The following is an 11846-nucleotide window of genomic DNA, read 5'->3' as shown; positions in this document are numbered from 1 at the left end:
GTACTAAGGCTGTACCACACGGCATATGTCTGGCACTTTCTAAGCTGGAAGTTAGCATCTACACAGGACACATGAACATGAAACTACACATTGGCAAGAATGTAGCAGACCAGTGCAAAGGTGGAACTGGGGTGCAGAGTGGCGGAGGAGGGGCAAGGGAGCATGACCACATGGAGTCCCGCATGCAGGCAGAGGAGACATGCATGACGGTGGGATTGCATTACTTACACATCAGAACCATGTACACGTCACATGTAGCAGCAATCATGCACAACACATCCCACAAGTGAAACACACACGTCCTCAACAACTACGCATCAACACTCACTGGACTGGGCATCAAAGTCCAGCATCTCTCCCACACCTTCGACCAATTCTGGTGGTATGAACTCCGCAACGAGAGCCTCATGCGGAGTGAGTTCTTCCTCCTCTGGTGCAGGCCCACCGCCAGTCACCAGAGTCAAGTTGTAATTTGAGGCACGCTTGGCCTTAGTGCTGCGCTTGATGTCATTCCAGCGCTTTTTGCACTCCTGCGCCGTGCGCACCTCATGGCCGAATGAACTGACATGTTCCGCCACATGCTTCCAGTGGGTGTCACGTTGGGCAGCCGTAGTCTGACTATTGGCACCCACTAGCATGTCACGGCTGTGTCCCCGCACGTAGTCCACGAGGAAGTCCAGTTCCTGCTTACAGAAAGGCTTCTTCCTCGACGTGCAGGAGGTCGTGGCTGTGTGTGGGGTCCCAGCCTGTGCTGCAGATGCAACCTTCCTCCTCTTGAACTGTGGCGCAGACCCTGGCTGGCTAATGCCGCCCCGACCAGTATGGCCAGTGGGTTGGGTGGATTGAGCCGAGGGAGTGGCAGGTGGAGGGATGACCAAAGGCCTGACTTGTGTCAGTGGCAGCTGGGTGCCCACTAATGGACCCTGCGCAGCAACATCAGCTGTGGCAGGGTCATTGACCGCAACGGTCCTGGTTGGCAGACTCACAACCGGGGTGCTGTTGGGTGCATCTGCCCCTGCACTTGCCAACACCCGGCTGTTCGGGGCAGCAGATGACATGACTGCCCCAGGGACACGTGTCTTGGTCTGAGCAGCCCGGCCTGCCCCAATGGTTTCCCCCCTGGCCTGTTGGAGATCTACCAAGGGCTCTTCAAGTGCCAACGCAGCCTGCGCTGGCAGACCCTGAGCCTGGGTGGCGGTGTCCACAGCTGCACCTGCAGCTACCGCTACCCTTGGGCCCGTGGCAGTCGATGAAACGGACTGCCGGGTCATACGGGTGCCAGTGCCAGATGCAGGAGCTGCATCCCCCTGAACCACAGGGGGTGGTGGCATGGCTGCACCAACACATGGCACAACATTGTGCTCAAGTGGCGCACCCCTGCCTCTTCCCCCTCTGTGGCTGCCCTGGACACCCTGGAGTCCCCCTACTCCCTGGTCACCACGGCCACGTCCCCGACCACGCCCGCCACGAGGAGGACGCCCAGCTGAGGCGCCCCTCACCTTTGGTAGCCTCCCTACCATGGCACAGATGTAATAGTGCTGGCACAGATGGAGTGGTGCCAATGGGAGGTGTACAGCACAATTGACCTGGGCAATTGGGGTGAAGGGGGTGGGAAGCAAGATGTTAACAGCCCCCCTGCACCTGCAAGGCTGTATGTGACCCCGGTGATGTGTTGACGGGTCACGCAACGCTCAGGCACCCCAAAACTGCAGTAAAACCGTGCACGCAACTTGGAGCCTACGTGCGTGGATTAAACCTCCCGCAGTACGCGGTGGCACCCAGTAACACGTATAACGCGTACGCGTGGGACATGCAGGCTACGATGACATCGAAAATGGGTGCGATACACAGGGGCACCCGCAGTGGGAAAAGGAGCGTTTGCGACTCACCGTCTGACTAGCGCGATGCAGAAAAACACGCGTAGCCAATACCCCCGCCAAAAGAAGAGATACGTCCTTGAGAGCTGTGAAGTAGATGGCGCGCGAAACAACTGGAAGCAGCAACACACGTCGGTCTCCACGAAAGGCACGTACAGCGAACTGCTGGGCCCGCTCACCTTTAACCCGTGCTGAGGGAAACGCACGCGCGCGTCACGTCACATGCGGACGTGCACTTTTTCACGTTTGATTACGCGCATTACACGCGGACGTGCAGTTTTTCACGCGCGCACGCTTATGCATGGGCCCTTTCCTCCTATTACACGCGGACGTGCAGTTTTTCACGCGCGCTTAAGCGCATTACACGCAGCGTGCAGATTTTTCACGTGCCTAATCACTCCGTATGAAGCTGGCCACGCGAAAACACACGGAAGACCACGCTCCTGCCCAGAAGGCCAATTCACTGGCCCCCAGTGCCCCAAGCAGCCTCCCACATGCCATCTGCTGCTGCCTGCCTGCCTGCCTGCCTGCCTGCCTGCCTGCTGCCACCGTGCCCTGCCATTTGGTGCCTGCACATCAGCCATCTGCAGGGGTCCAGTTGCTGTGTCCACCCCTGCTGGTACAGAAGAGTCCCGACTCAAATGACATCGCTCCACAGCCCAGCCCCAGGACCCAGTTGGTCACCCACTCCTGCCCCTGGGGTTGCCATGTCGAGCACATCCACATCTGACACCAGTGGCAACCCCCGGCCAGAGGGGCAGAGGGGCACCAGCTTCACTGCCACCGAAGTTGGTGTCCTGGTGGAGCATGTCCTGGGGCAGTATGATGCCCTCTTCGGATCGTCCCGCGCCAACAGGGAAGGACGGGTGAGGACGCGGAGGGGGTGGCAACCCGCACCATCCAGAAGGTCAAGAAGCGCTGGGAGGACTTGAGGTCCAGGACCCTCATGAAGGCCCGGCGCCTTGTGGAGGGGGCCAGGGCCGCATGAGTTCCATCCAGTTGAGGGTCCTGGAACGCGCACACCCAGCGCTCCACAGCCAGGTCCTTGAGAGGGAGACCCGTCTGGAGTTGAGCGGTAAGTGGCCAAGCATTGCTGTGTGAGACAGGGCATGTTGCAGTGTGCTGGTTGTCTGATACTTGCCTGCATGTGTGACATAGGCCATGTACGCATGTATGTGTGCAGGGACATCATGGTAATGCATGTGCGACCTGTAATGTGTGAACCGCATGGTTGTTGCATGTGTTTGAATGTGACATGGGGAGCCCTGTGCAGATTGCACACATGACAGCATGGAAGTCTCTGTTCCTGGACATGGGTGGGGGCCTGGTGGAGGGTGCCCCTGGTGGCTGGGGGGTGGGGGTGCTGGGAGACATGGGTGGGGGCCTGGTGGAGGCTGCCCCTGGTGGCTGGGGGGTGGGGGTGCTGGGAGACATGGGTGGGGGCCTGGTGGAGGGTGCCCCTGGTGGCTGGGGGGTGGGGGTGCTGGGAGACATGGGTGGGGGCCTGGTGGAGGCTGCCCCTGGTGGCTGGGGGGGTGGGGGTGCTGGGAGACATGAGTCGGACATGGGTGGGGGCCTGGTGGAGGGTGCCCCTGGTGGCTGGGCGGTGGGGGTGCTGGGAGACATGGGTGGGGGCCTGGTGGAGGGTGCCCCTGGTGGCTGGGCGGTGGGGGTGCTGGGAGACATGGGTGGGGGCCTGGTGGAGGCTGCCCCTGGTGGCTGGGGGGTGGGGGTGCTGGGAGACATGGGTGGGGGCCTGGTGGAGGGTGCCCCTGGTGGCTGGGGGGTGGGGGTGCTGGGAGACATGAGTCGGACATGGGTGGGGGCCTGGTGGAGGCTGCCCCTGGTGGCTGGGGGGTGGGGGTGCTGGGAGACATGGGTGGGGGCCTGGTGGAGGGTGCCCCTGGTGGCTGGGGGGTGGGGGTGCTGGGAGACATGGGTGGGGGCCTGGTGGAGGCTGCCCCTGGTGGCTGGGGGGGTGGGGGTGCTGGGAGACATGAGTCGGACATGGGTGGGGGCCTGGTGGAGGCTGCCCCTGGTGGCTGGGGGGTGGGGGTGGTGGGAGACATGGGTGGGGGCCTGGTGGAGGCTGCCCCTGGTGGCTGGGGGGTGGGGGTGCTGGGAGACATGGGTGGGGGCCTGGTGGAGGCTGCCCCTGGTGGCTGGGGGGGTGGGGGTGCTGGGAGACATGAGTCAGACATGGGTGGGGGCCTGGTGGAGGCTGCCCCTGGTGGCTGGGGGGTGGGGGTGCTGGGAGACATGGGTGGGGGCCTGGTGGAGGGTGCCCCTGGTGGCTGGGCGGTGGGGGTGCTGGGAGACATGGGTGGGGGCCTGGTGGAGGCTGCCCCTGGTGGCTGGGGGGTGGGGGTGCTGGGAGACATGGGTGGGGGCCTGGTGGAGGGAGCCCCTGGTGGCTGGGGGGTGGGGGTGGTGGGAGACATGGGTGGGGGCCTGGTGGAGGCTGCCCCTGGTGGCTGGGGGGTGGGGGTGCTGGGAGACATGGGTGGGGGCCTGGTGGAGGCTGCCCCTGGTGGCTGGGGGGGTGGGGGTGCTGGGAGACATGAGTCGGACATGGGTGGGGGCCTGGTGGAGGCTGCCCCTGGTGGCTGGGGGGTGGGGGTGCTGGGAGACATGGGTGGGGGCCTGGTGGAGGGTGCCCCTGGTGGCTGGGCGGTGGGGGTGCTGGGAGACATGGGTGGGGGCCTGGTGGAGGCTGCCCCTGGTGGCTGGGGGGTGGGGGTGCTGGGAGACATGGGTGGGGGCCTGGTGGAGGCTGCCCCTGGTGGCTGGGGGGGTGGGGGTGCTGGAAGACATGAGTCGGACATGGGTGGGGGCCTGGTGGAGGCTGCCCCTGGTGGCTGGGGGGTGGGGGTGGTGGGAGACATGGGTGGGGGCCTGGTGGAGGCTGCCCCTGGTGGCTGGGGGGTGGGGGTGCTGGGAGACATGGGTGGGGGCCTGGTGGAGGCTGCCCCTGGTGGCTGGGGGGGTGGGGGTGCTGGGAGACATGAGTCGGACATGGGTGGGGGCCTGGTGGAGGCTGCCCCTGGTGGCTGGGGGGTGGGGGTGCTGGGAGACATGGGTGGGGGCCTGGTGGAGGGTGCCCCTGGTGGCTGGGCGGTGGGGGTGCTGGGAGACATGGGTGGGGGCCTGGTGGAGGCTGCCCCTGGTGGCTGGGGGGTGGGGGTGCTGGGAGACATGGGTGGGGGCCTGGTGGAGGGTGCCCCTGGTGGCTGGGGGGTGGGGGTGGTGGGAGACATGGGTGGGGGCCTGGTGGAGGCTGCCCCTGGTGGCTGGGGGGTGGGGGTGCTGGGAGACATGGGTGGGGGCCTGGTGGAGGCTGCCCCTGGTGGCTGGGGGGGTGGGGGTGCTGGGAGACATGAGTCGGACATGGGTGGGGGCCTGGTGGAGGCTGCCCCTGGTGGCTGGGGGGTGGGGGTGCTGGGAGACATGGGTGGGGGCCTGGTGGAGGGTGCCCCTGGTGGCTGGGCGGTGGGGGTGCTGGGAGACATGGGTGGGGGCCTGGTGGAGGCTGCCCCTGGTGGCTGGGGGGTGGGGGTGCTGGGAGACATGGGTGGGGGCCTGGTGGAGGCTGCCCCTGGTGGCTGGGGGGGTGGGGGTGCTGGGAGACATGAGTCGGACATGGGTGGGGGCCTGGTGGAGGGTGCCCCTGGTGGCTGGGGGGTGGGGGTGGTGGGAGACATGGGTGGGGGCCTGGTGGAGGCTGCCCCTGGTGGCTGGTGGGTGGGGGTGCTGGGAGACATGGGTGGGGGCCTGGTGGAGGGTGCCCCTGGTGGCTGGGGGTGGGGGTGCTGGGAGACATGGGTGGGGGCCTGCTGGCAGGTGCCCCACAGTTCTGGGGGGTGGGGGTGCAAGGGGACATGTGGCTTGGCTGGGGGGCATGGCTATGGTGGATGGGCTGCCTGTGGGACATGACATGGGGTGCAGGGTAGTCCCCTGTGGTGTGGGATGCCTGCAGAGGTCGTGGAGGGGGTAGAGGGGAGACCTGGGAGGACCCACACTGCCAATTCACGTCTTGAACTTCCCGCACACCCACCACCCGCGCACCCCTGAAATCCACGTACCCAGGCCAATCGCGTGTAGACTTTCTCGCGCACCCCTGAAATCCACGTGCCCAGGCCAATCGCGTGTAGACTTTCTCGCGCACCCCTGAAATCCACGTACCCAGGCCAATCGCGTGTAGACTTTCTCGCGCACCCCTGAAATCCACGTACCCAGGCCAATCGCGTGTAGACTTTCTCGCGCACCCCTGAAATCCACGTACCCAGGCCAATCGTGTGTAGACTTTCTCGCGCACCCCTGAAATCCACGTACCCAGGCCAATCGCGTGTAGTTTTTCTCGCGCACCCCTGAAATCCACGTACCCAGGCCAATCGCGTGTAGACTTTCTCGCGCACCCCTGAAATCCACGTACCCAGGCCAATCGTGTGTAGACTTTCTCGCGCACCCCTGAAATCCACGTACCCAGGCCAATCGCGTGTAGTTTTTCTCGCGCACCCCTGAAATCCACGTACCCAGGCCAATCGCGTGTAGACTTTCTCGCGCACCCCTGAAATCCACGTACCCAGGCCAATCGCGTGTAGACTTTCTCACGCACCCCTGAAATCCACGTACCCAGGCCAATCGCGTGTAGTCTTTCTCGCGCACCCCTGAAATCCACGTACCCAGGCCAATCGTGTGTAGACTTTCTCGCGCACCCCTGAAATCCACGTACCCAGGCCAATCGCGTGTAGTTTTTCTCGCGCACCCCTGAAATCCACGTACCCAGGCCAATCGCGTGTAGACTTTCTCGTGCACCCCTGAAATCCACGTACCCAGGCCAATTGCGTGTAGACTTTCTCGCGCACCCCTGAAATCCACGTACCCAGGCCAATCGCGTGTAGTCTTTCTCGCGCACCCCTGAAATCCATGTACCCAGGCCAATCGTGTGTAGACTTTCTTGCGCACCCCTGAAATCCACGTACCCAGGCCAATCGCGTGTAGTCTTTCTCGCGCACCCCTGAAATCCACGTACCCAGGCCAATCGCGTGTAGACTTTCTCGCGCACCCCTGAAATACACGTACCCAGCCCAGCCGCGTATGGAAACACCCGCACACCCCTGGAATACACGCTCCCAGCTCTGCGTTTGCTGCTGCCCTTTGCGCTGGGTTGGGGATTTTGATGGCTTTTCCCTGCGCGAGAGGCGTTCTTGGAGGCGTAACTGGCGCTGCTGCAGGGTCGCTGCGCAACTGTGCGCCACGGCTGGTTTTGGTGGCTGGAATCCATGAATACGCTGTGCGCGGAAATGGATTTTAGCGCACGCGGCTGGCACAGGGATTCGCACGCGCACACTGTGCGCCAGCCGCGTGCGCCACTTGTGCGCTGAATTCTATGAATCGGCCCCTTTATGTCATGTGTTTTACCATTCGGAAGTGAAATAGTTTTTTGATTATGCATGATTTGGGGACACAATTTACCTTTCCCACATTGGTAGTTTCCTTGTGGTCGAGGCAATTGCCAGTGTGAGAATAATGTTCCTTCTTTCTTTTGAATTTGGCTCCAAGAAACTGGTACTAAGTGTCTTTTTCAATGTTTCCACTTCTCTGAAGGTGATTGTTGGTTTGTCTTCGATGTGTCTGGCTATCATTGTATCCAATTGCAGGATGTGCCATTGTTTTTTCAAAAATGTTCTCAATTTGAATTGTTCTGCACAGAACGTTGTGATCATTCTCAGTTTATGATCTTTCTGCGATTAATCTGTTACAATTGGTCTGTTCACAAGTAGTTGCACTCTGTTTTTAGCATTTTATTTTTCTTTTGCTATATTAAGTAGGCGATCCGAACAGCCTCTTTTTTTGAAGTTGTCAATACCCACTTGTACATATTTGGAAAATTCTTCTTCTGCACTACTTTTTCTTTTTATACTTAGACATTTTCCATAAGGAATATCTTTCATTGTATATTCAGCGGGATTACTTTCTGCTTGTAGGATACTGTTTCCTGCTGTTGGCTTATGATATACTAGCTGGGGTACTCGGCGTTGCCCTGATTGAGTGGTGTCTCATCTGCCCTGGAGGATGTTGCTCTTGTCCTCTTGTCGGCAAGTCTTTCTCCAGTTTGCTCTAGTGTCTCATGTGCCCTGGAGGATGTTGCTCTTGTCCTCATGTCAGCAAGTCTTGCTCCAGTTTGCTCTGGCATCTCATTTGTCCTGGAGAAAGACGCTTGTGTCCTCTGGTCAGCAAGTCGTGCTGCTGTTTGTTGTTGTCTTTCAGAAGCTCTTGATATTGATTTTCGCTTTGCATCAGATGGGGCTTTTCCAAGTGATATTAATTTTGTGTGTGCCATGTTTCAGTCACTTAATGGCTTCAGCACATTTGAGAAAATGTCCAAGAAAGATTGATTGATTGTGCTCTCTTCTCGTGAATGAACTTAAATAAGCTGTAACCTTGCCATTTCCCATATTTGGAGTGGCGTGATAAAATAACACGTGTAATACTTTTCTTTTTGTATTCCCTTTAAAACTGCTTTACTAAACAGTTTCAAACTGTATACAGTAGTAATACATTTTAAAGGAATAACAAACATAGAACATTTCAATTCAGACACTTTTCCAAATATTGCCTCCTTCTAGTACAGTGATGGTGAACCTATGACACGCGTGTCAGTGCTGACACGCGTAGCCATTTGGGGTGACACGCGCAGGATTTCATGCGATTCATCCTCGGCTCCTGCACGGCTGCCGAGGATGAAAGAATCTGTGCTGGAGGAACGGGGGGGGGCGGGACGTGTGATCTCCCCCACCCACACTCACTTACTGTATCGCCGCCGCCTGACAGTGAAGCACAGCCCCTTTCTGAGCGCAGGGGTTGGCGCACACACGTCATCAGCATGGCAAGGACGTTAGGGAGGACCCGCAGGAGAGGAGCGCGGGAACAGTGCGTGTCTCTCTCCAGCACGGCGAGGACGTTAGGGAGGACCCGCAGGAGAGGAGCGCGGGAACAGTGCGCGCCTCTCTCCAGCACGGCGAGGACGTTAGGGAGGACCCGAAGGAGAGGAGCGCGGGAACAGTGCGCGCCTCTCTCCAGCACGGCGAGGACGTTAGGGAGGACCCGCAGGAGAGGAGCGCGGGAACAGTGCGTGCCTCTCTCCAGTCAGGCCGCAATGCAGTCGCTGCCAGACTGACCTTCACAGTAAGCAGGGGAAGGAAAGTGGGGAAAGATTATCATTATTAGCAATAATGCTACTTAGGTTTGGGGTCTGCTGCAGACTCAAACCCAAACCTATCAGGGCATGCTGGGCGTTGTAGTTTTGGCTCAGCTGAACTGCTGCAGAGCCATAGGCTGTATAAGATCATGCTGGGCATTGCAGTTTTGGCTCTGCAGCAGTGCAGCTGAGCCAAAACTACAACTCCAAGCATGTTGCACCATAACCTATACTACTATATAGTCAAGTGCAACATGCTGGGAGTTTTAGATTTGGCGTAGCTGCAGAGCCGTAGGCTGTATACAGGCATGCTGGGAGTTGTAGTCATGTAGTAATAAAAGTTCCAACCCCTTTTGTCTGTAGGCCTGAACTCTGGCACAGAGAGTCTACTCCTGGGACTTCCGGTTACGACCGCACCACAGCAGGGAACAGCGGAGTGCCGGGGGGAACTGTGAGCGCCATTAGCAGCAACTATTGGGGTGCCATGGACTTGTAATTGCCCACAATAACTGAGATAAGTGAGGGGGAGGTTGTGTTAGCCAATTAGGGGTTAACTAGCCAAACAAGCTATCTATAATTCTATCTGCTGTCACTGGCCCACTGATGGAGCACCCAAAAAATAAAAAACAAAGGTTAAGTAAAGGGAGTGGTAGTAGCAGTGGCCGACCCTTTCAAGAGACATGGAGCGAGATGTATGGCATTATAGAAAGAAATGGCAGATCATTTTGCGTTCGATGTACTGAAACGGTAGTAAGCAGAACGTGGAATATAAATAGACATTTTGAAACTAATCATTCCCAGCTCTTGGAAAAAAGTGAGGATGAAAGGAGGGAATACATTTCCATGAAGCTACACCTTTATAAGAGCCAATCTAACTCCATCCTTAAATTTATAAAAGGCTCTACAAATTTAAACTCTGCAAGTTTGAGCATTGCTCACTCCATAGCTCAGCATGCAAAAGCGCTTAATGAGGGAGAATTTATTAAAGAAATTCTCCTAAGATGTGCGCCAGTTCTATTTCACGATATGCAGAATAAAGATGCAATTATTAAGAGAATATCTGAGTTACCACTCAGTAGAAATATCATAAAAGACCGAATAATGAGACTGAACACAAACGTACAACATCAATTAAAGAGAGACATAAGGAATTGTAAATATTTTTCCATCTCTCTTGATGAAACTACTGATGTCACATCGCATGCTCAGTTGGCCATTATTGGTCGATATTCTGATGGTCACACAATGAGAGAAGAGTTGATAAAGTTAGTATCAGTGCCAACAAGTACATCAGGAAGCGAAATATGTAAGGTTGTTATGCAAACATTCTGCGACCTAAGCATTGATATATCTAAAGTTGTGTCAGTGACGACAGATGGTGCCCCAAACATGGTGGGGAAAAAAGTTGGATTTGTGAAATTGTTTATAGAAGCTATTGGACATCCGATTGTGCCTTTTCATTGTATTATCCATCAGGAGGCTTTATGTGCCAAGGCAGGATTCACTGACTTAAATGACTTAATGTCAGTTGTTACAAAAATAGTTAATTTAATAGCTGCTCGCCCCCTTCACAAGCGAGAATTTTCAGCACTTTTACAGGAGGTTGATTCCACCTACAGTGGACTGCTGATGTACAATAATGTAAGATGGCTGAGCCGAGGCAAGGTTCTTGGGCGCTTTGTGGAGTGCTTTGAAGAAATTAAGGTATTTCTTGAAGAGAAGGATCTGAGAAACTTTCCTCAGCTCAATGATGATAAGTGGGTCAACACCCTGATGTTTTTTACAGATCTCTCTGTTCATGTTAATGAACTGAACTTAAAGTTACAAGGTTTTGGCAAAAGTATTGATGTTATGTTTGGATACATAAAAGCTTTTGTAAGTAAAGTAAAAATTTTCAAGCGAGATGTAGAAACTAAAACGTATAAGTATTTTCCTCGAGTACAAAAGCATTTTGAGAAGGCCAGTGCAGCTGTACGAAATGAAGTGGAACTCTTGCATATGAAGTACCAGCATGTTTTAGACTCGTTACTTGACCAGTTTACTGATAGATTTAGTCAATTTAGAAGCCTAGAACAGACCATGAAAATAATTAAGTATCCTGATGTAGTAGTCTACAATAGTTTGGAATTAAATGGTTTCCAATGGATGCAAATAGATGATTTGGAGATGCAGCTTGCAGAATTTCAAGACAGCATCTGGGCTCAGGTGTTTGTCGACTTGAGGTCAAAGCTTGAGAATCTGGAAAGGGGCCGCTTGGAGAATAAAGATGAGTGCCACTACGAACAGGAAATTTGGAGTGCCTGGAACAGACTACCAGAAACTTTTAGCACCCTGACAAATATAGCAACAGCTTTACTCACAATTTTTCCTTCTACGTACTTTTGTGAGACCTTATTCTCAGCATTAAATAATATCAAAACCAACAAAAGAAACAGATTGACAGATGAGGTTAGTAGCGCTTGCTTGGTCCTGAAGTGTACAAAATACCAACCTTCAATTGAAGATTTAGCCAATGAAATTCAGCAACAAAAAAGTCACTAATAGGCAGGTTAGTTAAAGAATTCGCCCTCCCCCTCACTTATCTCAGTTCACCGCAGGGCTGAATATTCATAATCTTCGCCCTCACGTCACTAGGAATATCCATAGCAGGGGCGGGCTGGAGCGGCATGTTGATGAGGACGTGGAGCTGGAAGCAGCCGACTCCACAGCCCTGGTTCACGGCACCCCAAACAAGTTCAATAATATCAAGGGAACATACGAAATCGACT

General features: G+C 56.0%; 1 protein-coding gene across 1 annotated transcript; it reads left to right on the top strand.

Annotated features, from left to right (window-relative positions):
• Positions 1-9768: 9768 nt before the first annotated feature.
• Positions 9769-11619, top strand: LOC138520453 (general transcription factor II-I repeat domain-containing protein 2A-like). The gene has a single exon (XM_069632833.1). It carries the CDS (start codon positions 9769-9771, stop codon positions 11617-11619), a length of 1851 nt encoding a protein of 616 aa, XP_069488934.1.
• The last annotated feature ends 227 nt before the right edge of the window (positions 11620-11846 follow it).

This window comes from Ambystoma mexicanum, chromosome 13 (assembly GCF_040938575.1).
Source record: "Ambystoma mexicanum isolate Mex_15411 chromosome 13, UKY_AmexF1_1, whole genome shotgun sequence".
NCBI lineage: Eukaryota > Metazoa > Chordata > Amphibia > Caudata > Ambystomatidae > Ambystoma > Ambystoma mexicanum.
This window is presented reverse-complemented; position numbering and strand designations above follow the sequence as displayed.